Here is a 22,569-nt window from a genome sequence, read left to right on the forward strand (position 1 = left end):
GATGGATCGGTGGATGGATGGATGGGTAGGTGGGTGGGTGGATGCATGCATGCATGTAAACATGGGTGGGTGGATGGACGGGTGGATGGGTGGTAGTTGTTGATCCAATGGATTACTGAGATAAAATGATAGAGCCTGGTATTGTGGCCCAGGACTATAATCTCAACACTCTGGAGGCTGAGACAGAAGGAGCTAGACTTCTAGGCTAGTCTGGGCTACCTAATGCGTTTGAGGCCAGTCTGGCTACCTAGTGAGACATTATTTATTTATTTACTGGGAATCTGATACCCTCTTCGGGCCTCCGTGTGTACCATGCACACATGTAGTGTGCATGTATGCAGGTAAAACATCCATACGCATAAAATAAATTTAAAAAAAAGTCAAAGCAGGGGCTGAAGAGATGGCTCAGTGGTTAAGAGCACTGGCTGCTCTTCCAGAGGTTCTGAGTTCGATTCCCAGCAACCACATGGTGGCTCACAACCATCTGTAATGAGATCTGGCACCCTCCTCTGGTGTGCGGGCATACATGAAGGCAGAATGTTGTATACATAATAAATAAATATATAAGTTTTTAAAAAAAGTCAAAGCAAAGCCAAAGCTGAATGTGGTGGTTCATGTGTTTAATCCCAGCACTTGGGAGTCAGGGGCAAGCCAATCTCTGTGATTTCCAGGCAAGCCTATTCAATATAGAAAGTTCCAGACCAGCCAGGGCTGTGTAGTTAAACAATGATCTCAAACAAAACCAAACAAAATGACATTAAAAGTAATGACAAAGAAGGCTTCAAACTAATTCTAGAAACAAAAGTAGAAATGAGTCTTTTGGTTCATTAAATACAATTGAAGGCAATGCAAAGGCATAAAATAAAACACGGAGTGGAACCTAGATTGTCTGTGTGCCCTGCTGCTCCAGGGGACAGGAACACCCAGGCACTTGTGTTCCCCTCTGAGAGCCATGTCCTCCTCCCTGACAGGATCATCCCTATTTTCCTCATCCATCGGCCAGAGAACAACATCCCTTATGCCACAGTGGAAGAGGAGCTGATTGGAGAATTCGTGAAGTATTCCATCCGCGACGGGAAGGAAATCAACTTCCTCCGAAGGGACTCGGAGGCTGGTCAGAAGTGCTGCACCTTCCAGCATTGGGTGTACCAGAAGACCAGCGGCTGTCTCCTGGTCACAGACATGCAGGGTGAGCGGACCGCACCGCCCAGTTCTGGGGATGCTGGGGGCTCTGGGCATTTCTACAGGTAGGAGGGATGAGGGAGGGGGAAGTAAAGAGGAGAGGTCTACTGAGTACCAACAAGCATCTTCTCCCTAAGATGTTATTCATGTCCAGTTGGAAATGAAGCTTGGCAATGGATGATTGGCCAAATGAAGTAACAAAATTCATATCATTGACTATCCGCAGTGCCTTCCACTATAAAAGGTTGAGGCTAGCTTCATGGTTACACCCCAAAATTCAGCACACGTGGAAGTCCACATGTACTGCCATGAGTGAGTTGAGATGTAGTATTTATTTCCCAATAAATCAAAGTGTCACTGGAACCTTTAGATCTTGGGCTCTCCTGTGGAATTTGCAGTGTGCTTTCCAGGTACAGAGAAATTTTTAGGAATACAGCTTCTTACAGGAAATGGACATGTCATAATTAGGGTTCTTTCTGGAACAGACTGGAGACAAGTATGTCTGGGTATCCCCCTGGGAGTTGGCTTCAGGACCTCTGCGGATACTCACTTCTCTAGATGCTCAGGTCCCTTGTCTAAAATGGCATCGGGGTTGTATACCTCTACATATTCTTCCGTATACTTTGAGTCATCATCTCTAGATGACTTCTAGCACCTAATGCAATATAAATGTCCTCTAAGAGAGTGTGCTACATCGGTCTGTACATGCTCAATATATATTCAATATTTTCAAATATTTTCAGTCCCCACCCACTGATGTGGAGGAAGGACCAGAGAGCTACTGTCTTGAGTGCATATAGCTCATTTGAGAAAGAAGCCCAGAAAATGGCAGAAGACAGAGGAAGCACAGGCAGTCAGTACATGGGCAAACTCCCAGTTACTACCATGGGCAACTGTGCTCTGCTGGAAGCCTGCATTGAGTACACTTCCCAGAATTCCCTGCCCGAGTATGGGGAAGCAGGAATGATCACCCACAGCTCCCTTTAGCACCAGCCAAATGTTGCTCACGGTGGTGGCATTGATCCTCCTGTGTTCCACTCTTGCTGCATTGGCAAAGCTAAGGTTTTAGGCAAAGTAGTACCCACAGGTGGAACCAGGCAGAAAGGACAATGATACAAGAGCATTATCCCATAGCACAGAGAAACAGGACACAGAGAGATAGACAACAGATAGTCAGACAGAATTTGCAAAACTGTACAGAGAAGCTGCCCACATACCCTCTGTGGAGCTTTGCCAGATGATCACAGCTCATATAAGGGCTGCACATGATCAAAATGAGACGTGAACCCTGACCCAGCAGAGTGGCTAGACTACAGGAGGGACTAGATTTCTCCAGCTGTTGCGTACATTCGCTTTTCTGTGCTTTTTATTTATGCTCCATGCTAATCCTGTATAGAATATACTATGCTCCCATTTTACAGAAGAAAAAGCTGAGAGCAAGAGCAGTGGTTTAGCTTTTGCCAGTCAGCTAATAACTATAGAGGAGTCCAAGACCCCAACCTACATTTTCAGAGTCTGGATATTGCACTTTTTGTACAAGATGTCAAACGAACAAATTTGCAGTCGAGTTACTTTCCAGGCTTCTCAAGTATCCCCTGATGTTAAAAGGTTCGATGTGTGAATATTCCCAGGAATGACTTCACACACACACACACACACACACACACACACACACACACACACATTCTGAGCAGACAGCTGTTTGTTCTATTTGTTCTATTGCGATTCTGGCTGTACAGTTGTTCTTCCCAAGCTGTCACCTTTGGAGTTAGTTTTGCATTAAATGTATTTTGTCTGTGAAAGAAGAGCACCCTGGAGCTTCACGCACAGCTAGTTTTGCTCCCAGGCACTGGTAAACACTGCGATGGAATATTACATCTCTCCGCAAATGATGTGTGCACTCAAATGTGTTGGCACAGTGCTTCATAACAGGGCTTATTTACTGTCTGCTGCTCAGAAAATCTCTCCATTGCCATCGTCCTTGTGGCGCCAGTACACACATCATCTGGAGGCAGTGTCTTGGCTTTGTACACACCACAGTTAAAAGTAAGAGAAACAAAACCAAATGTGACTGTCGTCTTCCCAGGGTGCATTTGTTTGTTGATAGAAACTTGATGAGACTGTAGGTCTGTGGGGTCAAGGGTGAGTCCGTGGTTAAGACCCGAGACCTGTTGAGACCACTAGACTTTCTAAGGAGCCATCTCCAAGAGGACCACCAACCCTGCCCTTCCTCCCATTAGAAACACCCCATAGGCCACGATCAGCCATACGTCAGTCTGACAGGTATGTGCACATCAGATTGAAAGTACTGCCCGCCAATGATTGCTGGAAACCTTTGTTGAATTACTGGCAAATAATTAAACCAAGTGAGCTAGGTTTCTGGAAAATTCTCCATCTATATCTCCCATTTCCCCAGAGGTACTCTGAGACTACACACATACACACGCATACACACACATACACACACACACACACACACACACACACACCTACACTACATATCCAGCTTCTAGGTGAATTCTGGGAACCTGGATCTGACCTCAGGCTTGCACACTGAGCCGTCTCCCCTGACCTTGGCAGCCTACTTTTCCAAACCAAAAATGGCAGCTGCCAACTGTGAGGGCAAGGGAGGACACTGCCCAAGCTCAAGCACCTGTTGCCAAATGACTTATAAAAATTGACCCTTCCTGGAACTTAGAGCTGCGGTGTTTAGACAGGACTTTCCATGGAAAAAGATGTCCAAAGGGGCCTTTGCAATTTGGCATCTTTTAAAAACCATTGCACTTTCCACAAATGAAGCGATATGAATCAGGCATTCATGTGTTCCCGTTGTTAGTATCTTTGGAAGAATGAGCTGATTCTGCTTTTAAAAGGTTTGCTGGGATGTCCAAAGTGCCACGTTTAGCTCACAGGTACATGTACAAAAGCTGGGCTGGCTGCCAGGTGACTCACCCATCTGACTAGCAACACGGCAGCATTTTCGCCATGCCCTTGGTGGACACAGATGAACCAGGCATTCTGCCTTCTGCTTGCTTTCCCTGGGCCTCTGGGATGCAGAGCCGTGGAACCAGGTTGTCATCCATTCTCATCCCAGCGCTGGCTTTAGAGAGACCTGGGACCTCCATACCCCAGACTGGTTTGTCACCTACCTGCCTGCTCCATGGCCAAGTTACCTGCTTGGTGGCAGGGATATCACTGTTTACAGTCCAGCTCATATAAGACCAGAGTCAGAGATATGTCAGAGATGTCCAACAGGTTACAACTGGATTGCACAGGTTGGGAGTACCGAGGCAGGGCAAGTGCCCAGAGCCACCGTCCTAGGAATTCAGAAGCAGGAAGATAGAGCAGGAAGATGCTAGAAGGCCCAGGGACCTCTACAGTCTGGGCATGAGCACTGATGATCTTCCTAATTGCTAGCCTGGGAGACAGACTGAGGCTGGGGCAGAGGGAAAGTGGACAGTCCTTTACTGTAGTAGGATGCTCACCTTCCTCATGCTAGAAGACAACAGGCTGTTCATTTCCCTTGCACCTCTGTCTCCCTAGCTACTTTCCAGCTGCCCTTCTGGGGAGCACAGTTGGCAAAGGGGCCGTGTGTGCCTGGGCTTACAGCAAGGACATCAGTGGCTTTTTGCTGAGCCAGAGTAGGAAACTCGGTAGCCTTTTTATTGTCTGGGGTTTGGTATTTCCAATCATCACCATGGTTCTGTGAATGAAGTTATTAAAAGTCTTAGATGGCTGGGCCATCTAAGGTCCAGGCCAATGGCTACAAGCCCACCCATAGCCTGTGAGTGTTTCCTAGGATCTGGAAATTCTTCAGCGAATGATAGGAAACTGTCTTAGAAGTGAGAATTGTGGATGTGGAGTTTGCCTGTGAATATGTTGCCTTGAACTTGCTTATTTTTGCCATTGACCAAGGCAGTCCATGCCCATGCTTCCCTCTATTTAAGGATTTCCACTTTCAGTGAAGAACAGGGGACCAGATGTAAGTTCAAGAGACATCATTACTTGTGAGAAAACTCATGGGGAAAGTACCTAGTCTCAAATTCATCAGAGAGCAACCGAGTCCCTGCTCCATCCTGGGGCAAGGATAAGTCTGAAGGTCTGCCCTGGGGACTGCTGCCAGAGTCACAGGTCTGCCCTCCCCATCATTACTCCCCCACCAGGCACAGGGCAGGAAGACTGTGAATCTCCCGGGGCTCTGAGGGTAGAAACCGGGAGGTGAGTACACATGGACCCATCCAGCCTGGGAGAGCCCCTGACCAATCCTTCTCGTGCTCCCTTTAACAATGCTGTCTTTTCTCCACAGGTGTGGGGATGAAGCTAACTGACGTCGGCATAGCAACACTAGCTAAAGGGTGAGTAGGAAAAAGTGAAGTAGGTGTCATTTCTCATTGGGTTCCGGCAAACGCTGCTTGGCTAATGTGGACAGAGTGGATTTCTTGTCTTTACTGTGGATGACAAATGGTCTTGGGAATGAGTTCAATTCATTTCTTTTACTTACATAAAATATTTATGGACTTTGTTCTCGAGGGGAAACACATTGCTTCCTAACTTTGAGGCAAACAAGAATGCCTGCAAACACATTGCCAGACTAGCTGACTCCTCGGAGGAGTGTCCTGGTGAGAAAGTATTCTGGCATCACTGCGATGTCTTTCAACCCAAAACCTCCAGTTTCTACACTTACCATCGTCTCTATTGAAAGCTTTTGTTGTTTTGGTTTTTGCAATTGAGCCCAATAAGTTTTACGTGTTTATGATTAGTCCATTTCCCTCCCCAAAAATCCTTCTGGTGGCTCACCGGCACGAGAGATTATTACAGAAGCTTGCATCCCTGGCCGTCTAGCTAACTTCCCAGCTGCCTGCCCGGGAGCACAGAAGCCATTCAAATGCCTGTGACTGGGTACCAGTGCTGTTGGTTTTCCTTCCCTAGTTGAAGGCAAGGATGCTAGTCTGCTCAGTTGTCCACTCAGGTGGCACTGCGACTATTAGCCAGGCTCTTAACAAACTGTCTCATTTTGCTGCTTCACGTGGGCCCCGCTGAAGAGAAAGCGGCTATTCGTGACTTCTTCAAAAAATATTTTTAAATGTATTCTGTGTGTGTGTGCATATATGATATATATATATATATATATATATATATATATATATATATAGAGAGAGAGAGAGAGAGAGAGAGAACACATGTCCACGCCATGGTGCACATTTGAAGGTGGGAATCCTATCCTGAAAGTGGGCGGTGCCTTCCCATGCAGATCAGAAAGGAGAGAGGCAAGCTGAGCTCCCATACTCATCTCTCTTCCCGACTGTGGATACAATGTGGCCAGGAGTTCCACTCTTCTGCCACCTACCCCAGGCACATGCCGTGATGGGCTGTGCCCTTAAACTGGGAGCCAAGATCACCCTCCCTCCATAGGTTGCTTTTTGTCAAGAGTTTTGCCATAGCAGCGAGAAAAGTAACGAAAACCACAGGTTTGATTCATGAAGTTGTGATAGCCCCGGGCTCTCCAATTTACTTACAGCCAGGACGCGGTCTGGATCTCTCTCACCTGGTGTCTTCCTTTTGGAAACCGGCTCTGTGAGGTGAGCTCTTGTGATGGAACCGTCTCTCACGCTCATCTCACGGCCCCAGATGGAGGCCTGGTTGCTGTAGGCTTCCCGGTATTTGGTCATGACATTGGGCTTGCAAATAGAATGTGTCAGAGAGGTTGGGGGGAAGGCAGGAGCTTTTGAGAGAGACTTGGTCCAAATCTGGGCCAGGTCCTTTACCTCTTCTTCTCTTGGTGGTAGCGTGGCTCATGGCTCCATATGTCTGTCTGATGAGCGGGATGGCTGGATAGGCTCAGTTTCCTCCTGTTTGTGACATCTTGTGCCTGATGTTAAAAGCTGTTCACTTCAGCGTCCTCCGTGGGCGAATGTTCCCGTAACCTGTGGTACCCTACCTGTGAAGGCCTTTGGTTGTCAGAGCACTTTCCCAAGTGGAATCTTCTCTTAAGACTCGCTGTTATCTGTAGAACAAGATTTCAGCCAGACTTGGCTTGCCTGCCCATCAGCCTGGGGTCCCTGTGGTTTGCTGAGGATCCCCCTGGCTAATCTACCTCCAGACCCTGTCACTGATGTTGGCTCAACAGAACTCCCTACTCCTGCTCACCCCTGCCTGTTGCCAGGGTACACAAAATTCTACAGCATCGCCTAAAGCAGTGGTTCTCAACCTTCCTGCTGCTGAGGCCCTTTGGAACAATTCCTCATGCTGTAGTAACCCCCGCAACCATAAAATTATTTTTGTTGTTACTTCATAACTGTAAGTTTGCTACTGTTATGAATCATAATGTAAATATCTGATATGTGACCCCTGAAGGGGTCACGACCCACAGGTTGAGAACTGCTGGCTTAGAACAACCTCCTACTAAACCAAAACGGCTTGAGAAGTCCCCAAACCAAAGTGAGCACAAGAGGCTGGTGATTTACGGCGTCTTGTGAAGCATGTCAGCGGCTTCCAGGAATGAGAGAGCTCCGAGCGGCACTCCCCCTCCTAATTTAAAAAGAAATCTAAGCCCTTGGTTTTGTTCTCAGCTTTTATGTTACTTTTCTAGCCTGGGACAGCTGCCCAAGGCCTATTAGCAGAGAGGATGGCTGGAGCCAAGGGCAGAATGCTGCCTGCAAAGTGGCACTTACGACTGCTTTCCCACCCAGGGAGAGGTGGGAAGGGAATTCTGCAGTGTTCGAAAGGACTCTAGATCAGCTTGTCCAGGTTTTAAAGTTTTCTTTACAAGCTTAAAGAAAAGTCACACATTTAAAAAAAAAACTTTTATTTTAGAAGCTTGATTTGAAAAGCCAATAAATGGGGAATCGCTCAGAGGATGAGGGGTGTTAGGGCTTCCTTACACATCCTTATTCTCCGAGGGAACTGTGACCATACTCACCACCTAGATTCCCAGGTTTCCTTTCCTCTGGAGCAGGGCTGAGCCAGCAGTGATGTGGGGAAGGTAAGGAAGTGGAGGACCAGTAGCATTCTCTGCATGAAGGAGGTGGGTACACGGGGTGGGGGGTTACGCACTCTTGATGTGCAGGAGTTTATCTCACTCGCTAGAAAGCAAGATCTGTTTGAAGAAATGTTCACCTCAAAGCCAAAAGCTGCAAATGGACGGAGAACAATGGTAGCCCACTGGGAAAGGGTTCAGACTCAAAGATGCTCTGCAGATCGGACAAAACTGTTCACACTGAGTGCCAAGGAACAGGGGAAAGAAAGAGGGGGTGTCAGACTTTCCAAGTACAAGGGAGGAGCTGGGTGAATGAGGATCCATGAGACACAGTTTCTCTATTCTGAACAAGCTTACGGATGAAAAGCCTGGAGACAGAAAGAGAGTTGTGAATTCTATGGGAGGCTGGTCCCCTGGCAGCCCTTGGCTGTAGAGAAGGACACGGTCCTAAAATGTGAAGCCCTGTGTCATTTCAAGACATTTCCAGGCTGCAGGGCTGAAGGGGAAATGGCTAATCTGGCAAAGTGTCGGCAAGCATGAGGACTTAGGCTCAGTTCTAAGAATTCACACGCACACACATGTATATACTATATATATATGTAAATATACATATATATATATGTAAATAGTCAGACATGATGGCTTGCCCTTGTTATTCCAGTAACAGGAGGAGGGGGCAGAGACAGGAAGCTCTATTCCAGTTGGCCAGGCCAGTTGGAAGCCTTGCCTCAAAAGGAACAAAGGTGATTGACACCTGAAGAATGACACTGAGATTGGGTTCTGTCCTCCATACAAGCATGCATCTATATACACATGCGTGCATACATGCACACATCCTTATGTCTCAACCTGCACATGTATCTATCTCACATCCCAATAAATGCAACCTGTCTTGTTCTGTAATGAAGTTAGAGATATTCAAGGGAAGACTGAGATGCTATTTGGCGAATAAATAATCTATTCATAATCTCATAAAATAAGGAACCGTTATGATCTGCTCATTGCAACTTTCATTTGGCATGATTCTGAAAACAGCGCTGTCACAGTCCTCCTGGGCTATGAGTATTATTATGTCTGGAGGTGTCATCCACCCTCCAGATAGACTGGAGAGCCTAACTGGCTCTTGGATTACATTTCTGAGTTGAATTCCTCAGACACCTAGAGTTCTCTTAGAGAGACAAAGAAAGATACTCAATTTGGCAACTGGGGATTTGGAAACTTAACCAAGCCACGCAGCGGGAACAGAACTGTACTGGTTACCAGGGGCCCTGCAAGCATCTCTCTAGGCAGTGGAGTCCCAAGGAGAAAGTGGAGGGGGGGGGGGGGGAGTCATGATTTACCCACTAGAGGGCAGCAGAGGCTATAATCGCTCTGGGTTTTTTAAAAAAGGCCCTAGTCACATGGTTAGATGGAAGTGAAACAAAGAGGGGGACTCTGAGCAGAACTTCCCTTCAGTACTCGCTGTGGCCAAATGAGGTGGTTATGACTAGCTACCAAGGGCACCTCTCAGTATGGCCTCCTGCCAGGAGGTGCCTGTCTACCTTCGGAAGGAAGAACAACCAGGTGTAAGGAGGCACGGAATTGTCAGGCATTCCTGATATGGAAAACACATTTGAGAGACTCTCACCACCCAGGATGCTTGGAGGTTTGAAAGGGAAAAGCCTTCACCTTACATTTTGGCAAGAAGCCTTTGTAGCAGTGAGCTGTGCGTGTGCTTGGACCTCCAGGGCCCAGCAGAGCCTGACAGAACACATTTCTCCCCAGGTAGAAGTAGCATGGTGTTCTTCTGGCCCCTGCCCAGAAGTCTTACAAACGGTGGCTCTGAGGAACTATCTTGTATGTTTTGTGTGGAAGGCCAGGTGAAGTCAACTCAGAAATGATTATAACTGGAGTTTAAAAAGCAAAGATCCAATAAGTAAAATTTAGCAAAGCTAAGGTTTCTAAAACTGAAAAACTCTGTGCGTGTATGTGTGTGTGTGTCTAATACAAAGTTCCTTATCCCATTGTGCTAGATTCTTAGGCCACAAACGCAAATGTTTAAAATTGCAAGAGTTTATGGTTTCATAGCTCTGGAGGCTGAAAGCCTGAGAGGGACCAGGAGGTGCCTTAGCTTTTGTTTTTGTCTTTCTGTTGCTGCGATACAATACTCTGACAAAGGCCACTTAAGGGAGGTTTATTTTGGCTCATGGTTCAAGGGTGTGTTCCTTCCTGACGAGGAAGCAGAAGGAAGGAGGGATGGAACACCTGCTCTCACACACACTCAGGAGGCAAGCGCAGGGAATGGTACCTTCCATAGTGGACAATCTTCCAGCCTCAATTAATTTAAAATGACTCCCCACATGCCTGCCCATCGGTCCTTCTCCTAGGTGGTTCTAGATGCCACCAAGTTGGCGACCAAGATTAACTCTCACAGCAGATCTAGTTCCATCTGGAGTCTGTTTCATGCCTGTCTTCTGCCTTCCGGTGCTTGACTATACTTCTTAATGGTTTTTTATTTGTAGATGAATCACTAGAACTCTGCCTCATATAGGTTTCTCATGCGCCTCTCTCTTTTCTCTGCTTCATATGTAAATATCAGTAATGCTGGGATCTCATCCTAAGTCATTAGATCTACAGTAGCCACTATTTACAAATAATATCACCCCTGAGCTTCTTGGAAGGACAGAACTTTTTGGTTATCTGCATATCTAAATAACAGGAACGGTAGCAATGGGTTTCCGCATCTGGGTTCACATTGGAACGATGTCACGAAAGCCTAGATCGGTAGTTTCCACCGAGCCCGAGGGCAGCAGATGGTGTATGTGGCTTGCACATCAGGTCATAAACTGAGGGCTGTTTCCTATTGCTTGGGTAGATGACAGCTTGGTGAATTGTGTCCTCTGAATACATCTGTGGTTAATTGGTCTAGAAACATATGGACCTTGCTGCATTTTCCTTCCCAGGCAAAAACCATTTCGCAATAATGGTTGCCAGTTGGAGAGAACAACAGGGCAAAGCCCAACATCCAAGTTGAGACAGAGACCAAATTTAGAGAAGAGAAAGACTCTGAATTCTGTAGACACAAGGTGGCAAAATCTAAAAAATGCATGTACCTCTGGTAAAGCTGTGGAAGGGTTCAGCATTGCCTGAGTCCAACTTCAAAGTGTGCTCTGGTTGGAGCATCCCGCCTGGAGGTTTGTGTGCTTGAAGTTTTGTCTTTAGTGAGCAAAACTGTAGAACTGTTGAGCCGTGGGGTCTGCTGACCATGGGGAAACAACAGGAAAAGATTGATGTTGGTCTTATGGAATGAGGTGCCACAACCCAAGGCCACGGCGCACACTTGGCCCCTTCTGCACTTGGCCATCTCTCCACCATATTGCAGCGTAGCCAACGGCTCTCACCAGGATGTGGAGGCCACATTTGGAATCTCTAGCTAAATAAAGTCTTTTTCTTCATGCATTGCATCTGGGTAGCGTTGCTTGTTTTGTTATTATAAAAGCAAACAGAGACAGAGAAATTTGGAAATGTGATGTGGAGACCCATCTGGGCTGAGATCAAAGAGCCCTGCTGGTAGGGCTGGGATCTGTTTACTTGTTCTTTGAACATTCATTGTAAAATCCCGTTCTGGACAGGGACCTTGGATGTAAAACCATGTCTGGGGAGAGGTGGCACCCGTGGAGAGATGTCGGTATGCACTCCTGATTCTACGGTGTGGGTCAGCTCCTCAGGACACACAGAGACAGAAGAGAAAGATCCATTCTCATGCTGAGGAAAGGGTTCAGGAGGTTCCATGGAGCCTGCCCTACAGCCCAAGCTTTGCAGAGGTTGGGTGCCGAGAAACATGTCCCAGACTGTGCAAGGCTGCCTTTAGCACGACTGTGTGTGGGTGACACCCTATCCAGAGGCAGTCAGGTTCTAGTTTCTACTGTGTCTGCACACGTGTGCCCTGGGTTGTCTCCCCCAACACACACACACACACACACACACACACACACACACACACACGGTGGGGGATGCTCGGGCAGACAGGAAGTGTTCACAGACTAGCATTTGACCTTTTCTGGAGTCTTCTGCAGAGGACGCTAGAGATGGAAAGCTTAGCCGTGGGAGTCCCTGCTCTGATGCACTCAATTGCTGCGTTTGGTTGGCTTTTTCTTCAGCAAAGTGCACGTGTCCTTTGGAGAGCAGCTGCGTCTCCTCAGGAAATGGCCTCCTGGAAGCAGAGAGGAGGAGGGGCAAGCGGACTGTAGCACACCTGTCAGGATGAAGCTGCAGGCCTACACCAAGGCTACAGGGAGCAGGGAAGGCTTTCACAGCCCTGACAGTGTAAAACATGGTGCGCGTCACCTAGGGAAAGCAGTGGCTTCTCTTTGGCCTTACTCATGAGAGAGAGCCTCACACTCACACCCAGCCGTGGATGTGCAGTTCCTGGGTCCACGTTCAGGAAAGTGCTGTCTTGTTTTAGCTGCCGTTCCTGTCTCAAAATTCTCAATACGTTTTGAACATTTTTTTCGTTTTGCACCAAACTCTAAAACATCAGGTCAGTAGCTCTATATTCCAGGCATACCCTCACGCCTGTCTGCTTGTCTGTCACTGACCCTCCAGCGTTCTTCCTGCTGGAGGGCCCTGTCAGTCACAGCGGTGCCAGGATCGGTAGCTGTAACCATCCATGGCCAGGAACTGAATCTTTACGATGTGCTATCTACTATGTGGCCAGGTGGGTAAGAGGCATTTTCTCCAGTGCCCCCCCCCCCCTTTTTCTTTTAACTGTCAGCCATGTGGTTGTTCTTGCCGGGAATAGGAACAAATATATTTTCTATGCACCATTAATTTCTCTTTCAGATATGTCTTTTGAAACCGGTAAAATGTCTTCTCTCTAAGTGGTTTTCTTTTTCACACCCACATACAGGTACAAGGGATTCAAGGGCAACTGCTCTATGACCTTCATCGATCAGTTCAAAGCACTGCACCAGTGTAACAAGTACTGTAAGATGCTGGGGCTGAAATCCCTCCAAAACAACAGCCAGAAGCCGAAGAAAACAAGCATCGGGAGAGGCAGAGCGCAGACAAACCCGGCATCCGTGAAGACGCCGGAGCCTGGGACGCCCACAGAAAAGAAAGCCTAGCTAGCGTCTCTCATCCCTTAGGAACCAGTGACCACCTGCCGGCAGCACACAGGCTTGCATGTGGACACCTGCAGACACACGGGACAAGAGCCTGCAGCCTGCAGAGCATGTCCCGGTCCTCCCCAGCCCACTACCACTTGCCGTCTGCCAAACTGACTTTGGAATGGATCTCTGTGCTGGGAGACCCGTCAGTTCTGTTGTCAGCCTCAAAGACAGTCCGCTTTTTGTGTATGCAGCTGGTGTCTCTCCCCATCTCACGTCGTGGGTCTACTTGCGTGTTGCACGTGGTTTGTTGTCAAGAGTGCCATGCTGCCTGGCAACTGTCCACCGTCAAAATCCTTCCCACCTTGTCTTCTCACCTCAGGATTTCTGGACGTTTCTGAAATCATGAATGTCAGATGTCACCTATGCTAGCTAGCTATTGTTGCTGGAGGCGGCTTCCCAAGTGTGAGAGCATCTCCAAGCACAATTCACACAGCCTGGCACAGTGTTCTGTTTCAATAAATTCATATTTAAGCAAACAGGGTAAGTTGTACAGGTCATCATAGCCACTTGGCCGTTAGAATCTGTGCTTTTTCTGCATTCCTCCAAGGTTTTGTAATTTAGAAGTTTCCTAACAGGTTTGCTGTAACACTCAACACTTGCAGCTGTGTTTCCTCATCTTACAAATGAGGTTCCGTCCCTTTCTAAAGGTGGTCTCCCTGGGGTGCTAGTTAGGCAGGGTGTAACCACTACAGGGATCCTGTACTCCCTTAGTCCTCAGGGTCTCCTCTAGGCCACACCTCCTTCCCCGTGGTATTCTGGGAAGGGCAGAAGCTATGGTGAATATGCCTTCAGTCTTCTCAGACAGCTGCCTTTCAGTAGAAGGCTCCTGGCTTCTTTAGCTTTAAAACACTGTTCTCCGCTGGGCCTGGTGGCAGAGACTCATCCAAGCAAGAGGATGGAAAGTTCAAGGTCAGTATGGATAACTTGGTGAGCCCCTGCCTCAAAGAGAAAGAGTAATAAGGGCTGGGATTATAGCTCAGTGGGAGCGGGACTAGAACAAGACCTTGGGGTCCATCAAACCAACGTGAAGCAAAACCCTTTTCTCTTATGCATGAGATATTTGATGAAAATTGGAACACAGCTGAGATTTTTTTTTAAAGAAAGGATTTGAAGGTGAAAATATTTGTCTGTTGATATCTTGTGTTTTTAAAAGCAGTGTACAATTCTAATCTTTCTTCCGAGGTAGCCCCCCTGACTTTCTGATGATAAAATCGTCTTTTTTTTTTCTTTTTCTCCTGTGAGAGAGACTGTGGCTTGGCTTGTTCACAGACATTTTAGAGATGTGTATCAAACAGTGACATTTTAGAAAGTTCCACGGTAACAAAAAGGCACAGGGCATATTTTGATTGGGCCGGTCTATCTATCTATCTATCTATCTATCTATCTATCATCTACCTACCTACCTATCTATCATCTATCTATCTATCTATCTATTATCTATCTATCTATCTATCTATCTATCTATCATCTATCTATCTATTATCTATCTATCAGCTTTTATCTACCATATGTAATGTCTATCACTTATCTAATTGGTCATCTACAATTTATCTAGATTATTATAGATTATTGTGTCTATAATCTATCATTCATCTATAGTAATACATATATATCCTGTTTATTTTACCCATCAATCATATCTATCATCTCTCATCTATGTGTGTGTATATATGTGGGTGCAACCAGAACCCTCTTGACAGACCATCACTCTTTCTTGGGTAATAACTTGTAATTATGAAAATAATATCAAAATAGGTGTTTAAAACAGCATAGAAAGGCTTGACACAAGAAGCCAAAGTCATCAGAGGCCTTCTGTCTGTCTGGCATGAAAATCTTGGTTTGAGGGGAGAGCTAGAGACTTTCTTGGTGGAACGATCCCTGGCTCCTTTCATGGATGCTTAGGTCGTTGTTTTCAAAGTGCCTGTATTATTTATTATAGTGTGATTTTACCAGTTTGCAAATATTTGGCAACCCAGAGACTGAAGGGGCACCACAGTGAGGTCTGTCCCAGCCAAAGCTCTGGGGAATGACCTGGCATGGCTACACGGTCACCCGGTCTTCCATTATGTGCTATTTTCCCTACACAGCCAAACAACGGGATGGGCATGAAGCCGGCTTTCTTACATGCACCAAGGCATGGCTCCAGGGTCTCACAATACCCAACCCTATCGCTATGGCTTTAGTTCAGTTTGAAACAAGCCAGTTGCTGTTGATTCTCCCACAATGCAACCTCAGGAGAGCTATAAATACAACAAATGCTCCACTCAGCCAACAAACGAGGGAGGTCCAGAGAGCCCAGAGCAGCTTCTGACACCGGCCAGTGACCACAGACAGACAGGACTTAGCATCCTAAAAGACTCAACCATGCAGTTCTGTGATGGGCAGATCTCACGAATAAAGCGTTACGGAAACGGGCCCGTATTTCCGACAGCAGGCTCTTCACTAACGAGAATGGCTGGGAAGGGAAGACTCCTTGCCAGTGGGCACCCTATCCCACACAGACGACTGGCTCGTATTGCCTGTTGTCTGTTGGACCTGTGCCTCCCCGGACGTGCTTCGAACGTGCTTTGCCGCAGCAAAGGTTTCCATAGAACCTGATGAAAAAGAATGCGCCAGAGTGGCAATTCTCCTCTAATCACACAGTCGCCTCTTTTCTAAATACGCATTGCATTTTGCGTGCGCGGTGGGCCTGTGTTCAGCTGGATGCAGATGGGAGGAACTCGCCAACAAGCTCGCTCTGGTTTGCTTTCTCTGTGTACTTTCTGCTCCACTGGACCATGTGTGCCGTGGGGAACGGAGCAGAGCTCCGCCTCCGCAGACCTACAGTTGCTGCATGGGCTTAATGAGTTCTAAAACATCGGAGAGGCACCCGGTCCTCATCTGTCACCGTGGCAGATCTGCTTGTTCTGAGAGCGAAGCTGGCAAGCAAGAAGGCTGCGGGTTCCAGCCATTGGATCAGATAACCCTCCAATGCTATTCGTAAACGCTAACATGAATCATGCCAGTTAATCAAGATTTTTCAACAATTCTGTTTCTCATGAGGGCCAAAAAGATCCCAAAGAGAAAGGGCCACAGAGCGTTTGTTTGTTTGTTTGTTTGTTTGTTTACTGATAGCTTCATTTTTGAGACAGGGTCTTACTCAGCCCAGGCTGGCCTTGAACTCGCTGCATAGTGGAGAATGACCTTGTACCCCCAATTCCACTGCCTCTTCCTCCTAACACCTGGGATTTGCATACAGTCTACCACCGTGACTTTCAAAAGGCACACCCCGAATCTTGTGAAAAGCCTGGCTTCCTTCTTGAGGCCTAGATGAATTGAAGCAATTCTGTCGAGGGGTGTAGGTTCTGTCTCCTCTCAGCCCACTACTTTCTCTCTGTGCTTCTCCATCTCCATGGGATGCTAAGGTGGAGACTTGCAGTAAGCAGCCTTCAGGACTTTCTTTGGTGCTGGCCTCATTTCTAACGAGTAGCCAGGCGTAGTAAATCCCCCCCACCCCCGCCACGTGAGGAGGCTTATGTAAGAAGCATCTCAGTTCTGGAAGCTGGGAATCCTACTTCTCCAGGTTGACAGGGCTACAGCGATTTCTTTTACTATTTATTATATAATTTGGGGACAAATATAAAGATGGGACAATCACCTTGGCCAGGACACACTAACCACCCTTAGCTTCGAAGGGGGTCCATACAACCTTCCGGCCCCGCCTCTCCGTCTAGGGGGTGGGAGTGGGGGGGGCTCTCTCTGGAGTCCTGGGAACTATCTGATCCATCCTGTCCTGCTGACTGTAAGCCCCGCCTCCTGACCCAACACCTGACTCTAATTGGACAACCGGCCACAGCATAGATAAAATTCGGCTAACACTTGGCTGTTCCCAAAGGTTGCAAAGGAAGGCTCTCCGCAGACCTCTTTGCTTCCAGAAGACCCGTGGCTGACGGCAGCTTGGCCCCAGCGTTCATGGCCGTTCTCCCTTTATGTCCAGACTTCGCCTTGGCTTATATAGACACCAGCCGTGTGGGATTAGGGCACACCCCCAAGGACCTCATTTTTAATTTGGTAAAAGACTCTTAAATAGCCCGGTGGTGGTGGTGCACCCCTTTATTTAATCCCAGCACTCGGGAGGCAGAGGCAGGTGGGTCTCTGTGAGTTCGAGACCAGCCTTGTTTACAAGACCTCCAAAACAGGACTCCAAAGCTACGGAGAAACCCTGTCTCGAGAAAAAAAAAAAATTCTAAATAATGCCACATTCTGAGGTTCGGGGGGCACTTTGCTCAGGCCAGAGGCCCAGCTGGAAGGAAATAAAGTTGGCACCTAAGCCTCTCCCCCCTCCCAGTGTCACCTGGTGGTTAACTAGCCTGGTGCTGGGAGTCTGGCTCCTAGGAGTGTTCCCTGGTTCCCATGGAGCTCATTTGCCCCTTTAGTTCTTAGCATCTTTAAAGAGAGATCATTATTTGGTATATCCTAGATCCTCTTCTAGAGTCTTGGGGAACTCTCTTCTCAAAGCTGAGGCGGCAGTCCACGACATAGCTGTCCCCAAATCCCAGGGGCCAGGGTGATGACAGCACTGACTTCTCTCAGTCTCAATCCCCTCACAGTGTGACTTCAGCATCCTAGTAGAAAAACAATAACAAGCCGGGCGGTAGTGGCGCACGCCAATAATCCCAGCACTCGGGAGGCAGAGGCAGGCGGATCTCTGTGAGTTCGAGACCAGCCTGGTCTACAAGAGCTAGTTCCAGGACAGGCTCCAAAGCCACAGAGAAACACTATCTCGAAAAAAACCAAAAAAAAAAAAAAAAAAAAGAAAAGAAAAACAATAACAAAAGAACTGTTCTCAGACTCTAGCTGCCGGCACAGTTGTACCATTCTCCTGCATCTGATCCAGAGGAAACCAGTGACAAGATGTTTAACAGCTTCCCTTCTCCCTCACAGGAGGTGGCAAATGATGTGGGAGTGTCATATATCAATCTGTTGATCTCATTGGTTAAGCAATAAAGAAACTGCTTGGTCCTCATAGGTTAAAACATAGGTGGGAGGAGTAAACAGAACAGAATGCTGGGAGAAAGAAGCTGAGTCAGTGAGTCGCGATGATTCTCCCACTCCAGGCAGAAGCAGGTTAAGATCATTCCTGGTAAGCCAGCTCAGGGGCTACACAGATTATAAGAAATGGGCTAGTCCAGGTGCGAGAGTTAGCTGAGAAAAGGCTAGATATAATGGGCCAAGCAGTGTTTAAAAGAATACAGTTTCTGTGTAATTATTTCGGGTAAAGCTAGCCTTGCGGGCGGCCGGGTGCCGGAACGTAGCCTCGCCGCTCTTACTACTACAGGCAAACTCATCGTAAATCTCCAAGTAAACCCAAATACCTTTCTCACCTAACCTCAGGGCTTCTTCCGTTGGCTCCAGTAACACTGGTCTCGTTCTCTAGACGCTTCTGCTTTGAGCCTTCAGTTCCCTCTGTCTGGAAGTGTTCTCACAGGTCACCACTTCTTCGGGCATCCTATCGAGAACCAACTTAAGACCCCGGCTGTTCTATCCCATGCTGTGCGTTAAGTAAAATGCCTTTATTATCAGGAGACATCATGCAGATTTTTTTAATTTATTTCTTTTTTTAAAAGATTTATTTATTATGTATACAACATTCTGCCTCCATGTATGCCCGCATACCAGAGGAGGGCGCCAGATCTCAGTACAGATGGTTGTCAGCCACCATGTGGTTGCTGGGAATCGAACTCAGGACCTCTGGAAGAGCAGCCAGTGCTCTTAACCACCGAGCCATCTCTCCAGCCCCCTTATTTATTTCTCAATTGTCTCTCTCCTCTGAGTTTTCTCGCCTCCTGGTTTATTCCAGACGCACCCTAACACCAGGAGATGTCTCCAATAGAGAACCCTTTGGTGGACATTGACTCTTTTGTGTGAAGATGTCTGTCTTACATATGCTGGTGCTCCCTGAGGCAGAGGTACAACCTCCTTTTTCAGGTCCTTCTGAGAGGATGAAAGCCCCCAGTTTCCCTTCATTCTGCCCATGAGATCATTAGACTCAGATCTTTCGTAAAGCCCTAAGGCACCACACAGAACCCAGCTGGGGTCCGGTCTCCATTTTTAACACTGATAGCTGTGTAAAAGTAACCGAATCTTTCTGAATTCCATGGAATGAATGGATAGAACCACAGCTATCCTGCGAATAATATGCGAATATTAATTCACATATGGAAAGAAGGGACTTAGGATGGCATTCCACAACCACAAACCACTGCCTTAACTACTAGATTTTAACCGTTTTTAGCTTGGAAAGGACTACAAAGCTACAAATACCTGGATCTCGTTCGTAACGCAGCAACAAGTTTCACCAATCATCCTACTTTCTCTGGGAGAAAACGGGACGATAAAGACCCCCTCGGTGGCTTGTAACTGTAGATTAGCTACGTTTTCACTAGTGTTGACATTTAAGAAAGGAAGACGTCGTATAATGGGTTTCTGCGGTCATTTTCTCAAGGTTCAGTTTTGAAGTCATTCCATGCTGTTTCCTTGGCCCCATGCTGTAGAACACGCCACATTTGTCCCAGGCCCCCGACCCTATTGGCTCTAGCCAACTGAGGTTTTTGTTATTTTGCCTCCTGCCCCAAACTCACCGGAAGCACCAAGGATGTCCCACCTCCTGAAAACATCTGAGGAACTGTGGTCTTCACTGACTTTGCTGCTTTGAGGTAAGTGGAACTTTGGTCAGCAACCCTTGCAGTGTCCCGTCCCTCTTCCATTTCCTGTCTTTCTGAAGGAGATGTATTTTGAGCAGAACATCAGGGAAGGCAGTGGACTAGTAGGAAGAAGAAAAGGAGGAACCCCTTGACAATCTCAAAGCCCGTCTTAGGCAGCAAAAATCAAAACATCCTTGGGCAACAATAAGCAAGTTTACCTGGCCGCAGGGAGCATGACCCAAGAGTGAGGAGAAAGGAGGAGCAGAATTCGGGAAGGTTCAAGATTTGGTCTTGACTGATTGGTTGGGGAACTGGGCTCGGTTCTAGAAAAACTGAACCTAGCCAACCTAGCCCTGGCCCTGGTTGATCTACAGGACCTTTGGAGAGTACAGTGTTCACCCAAGCAGGAGGAAAGCGGAGTAGAAAACCGGGCATGTAGTCTCATGTGGCACCTTTACCACGTGAGACATCTAGGTAAAACAAGGACAACAGGAAACCAGTGAGACACCAGATCTAGGATGGCCAGTCCTGGAGAGCCAGAGTCCATCAAGATACAAAGACTGTGAGTCCCAAGGTCACCCGTGTGAAGATCCTAACTCTTACAGTGGTTTATCAGGAAGTGGACTTGGAGAAATCACCGTGTCTGGAGGGTAGAGCCCTGAAGCACGGGATTAGCTTCCTCATAAAAGAAGCCCCAGGGAGGCCCCATCTCTGCTCCAGCAGACAGGTAGACTACTGCTTTGAGAATTCCCTGTCTGTGAACCAGAAAGCGGGCCCTCGCCAGACCCTGAACTTTCTGGTGCCTTGATCTTGGACCAGTTACCAAACCTATGAAAAAATAAATGTCTGTGGTTAGTGAAATCCCCCCAGTCCATGTTATTCTGTTATAGCAGCCAGAATGAACTAGGAAACCAGAAGACATAGGAAAAAAAATATGGCCTTGCTTGCCCTACTTCCCGTTTGCTTTCTCTGCCTCATGCTGCTGGTCGGAGGTGCTCGCTCTCTGGACTTTTGTTATGGGAGAACAGTTAAAGCCCCATTTTATCTAGATCACTTGTATCTTAGCACACTTTAGTGTAAAGTGCTTTGGTTTGTAAGTTAAGTTCCCCTAACAGGGCAAAGCAAAGGGGCTTCCAATACCACCCTTCCTGTCCCGAGCTCAGTCCTGGCTCACATGGAAACGGCAAGTGTGCTTCACCTGACCCTGCCATAGCTCTTGCGGCTGGTCCAGGGCGTGGAGGTTTCTAGAAGCTCCCCAGATGATGCCAATTTGGAGCATCTAAGGACACACTCACTGTATTTTATTCCGATGCAGAATAAACTGGCTGATTGAACCCTCATTTAACACTAATGAGAGCATTAGGGGAAACACTGAGGTTCCCAGCCTGGGTCTGCATCCGGGGCCTGGGGAGGGGTGGGAACATCCGCTGCTAGCTCTTAGCCTCTCTTCTGACCTCATGGGGCAGCTGGGCCAGATTTTCACCTCCAGAAGCTCTCAGGTGCCGCTGGTGCCGCTAGGAGAAAGACTAACTCTTGCCCACGTGTTGTCTCTCCCCTGTCCCCTGCCTCTTCTTCTGTGCCCACTCCCTGCCCGGCCCAAATCTGGGCCCTCGGGGTAGTTTGGTTTGATTTAGTGCTCTCACTGTTGGAAGCGGGACACCAAATGTTCTAGTTTGCCCAGTGACCCCCTTACAAAACCCTCGCCCAAGTTCATTGCCTTGCACATAGCCGTTGCTTGAGAAACATTGCTCTAAAAACAGATCCCTTGAGGCCATCAAAGAAAAACGTTTTCTTCTCGTGAACAAAAATTGGCAGCACCCCGTCAATACCTTTGGGCAGTGGTTTAGAATTACATCTTTGGGGACGCCAAACTGCCCTTCCTGCACCTGAGGACACCGGCTCATCATCCGCTCGAGCTGGAAAAAGGGCCCAGTCTGAGATGCACCAAGCTCTCGCAGAGACATTGGAGACACTGGAAAAATCTCAGCCACTAGAAATATCAAGCTAGGAATACAGTAGCTGGTACATCCAAGTAAGCGGTCCAAACCAATGTGAAGTCAAGCAGAAAAGCAGGGCGAGATGGGCTGTGGCAGACACAGGCCGTCCTAAGAACAAGGAAGGCATTTAATTAGCTCTTGCCTGGCCCAAATGTGCCAGAAAAATGAAAAGCAAGAACCTTGTTGTGCAGGTAGAACAGGGTAGGTTCTTGTCTGCTGTATTTAATGGGTCAACAGGCACTCCATGGAACAATCCCCCTCATTCTTTTTCCTCTCTCTCCCAGGGCTTTGAAAATGCACTTTATCAAAATTAGGCTGGATTCTGCTGCCAAGGGATGCTCAAATGTAATCTCTTTGTTGGCAAACCTGAAATCTCATCCCAGCACAGCAGCTAGGATGTGCAGGGACCCATTCTACCACTAGGGGGCAGTGTCCTAAGAGAAGTGCCACCCCAGGCTCAAGTTTGCAAGTAGAGCCCCTTGGCCCAGATCAGAACTCTGACTTTTTCTGGTTTAAAACAAAATAGGAAGAAAAAGTAGCAACTGGATTAGATACCGAAGGCATTTTTACCCAGCTCCTTT

At 47.5% G+C, this 22,569-nt stretch overlaps 1 protein-coding gene across 1 annotated transcript in view; it reads left to right on the plus strand.

Moving 5' to 3' along the window:
- Window positions 1-13,778, plus strand: part of LOC121440587 (alpha-protein kinase 2-like) — a 37,419-nt gene extending 23,641 nt beyond the window's left edge. The window contains exons 7-9 of the mRNA XM_041641346.1: window positions 972-1,189; window positions 5,489-5,537; window positions 13,047-13,778. Of these exons, the coding sequence (XP_041497280.1) occupies window positions 972-1,189; window positions 5,489-5,537; window positions 13,047-13,263 (484 nt within the window). The 3' untranslated portion in view covers window positions 13,264-13,778. The remainder of the gene's footprint in view (window positions 1-971; window positions 1,190-5,488; window positions 5,538-13,046) is intronic.
- The last annotated feature ends 8,791 nt before the right edge of the window (window positions 13,779-22,569 follow it).

The sequence above is a fragment of the Microtus oregoni genome, unplaced genomic scaffold (genome assembly GCF_018167655.1).
Source record: "Microtus oregoni isolate MIOR12 unplaced genomic scaffold, Mior012 000069F_ref0000032, whole genome shotgun sequence".
In the NCBI taxonomy this organism is placed as follows: Eukaryota; Metazoa; Chordata; class Mammalia; order Rodentia; family Cricetidae; genus Microtus; species Microtus oregoni.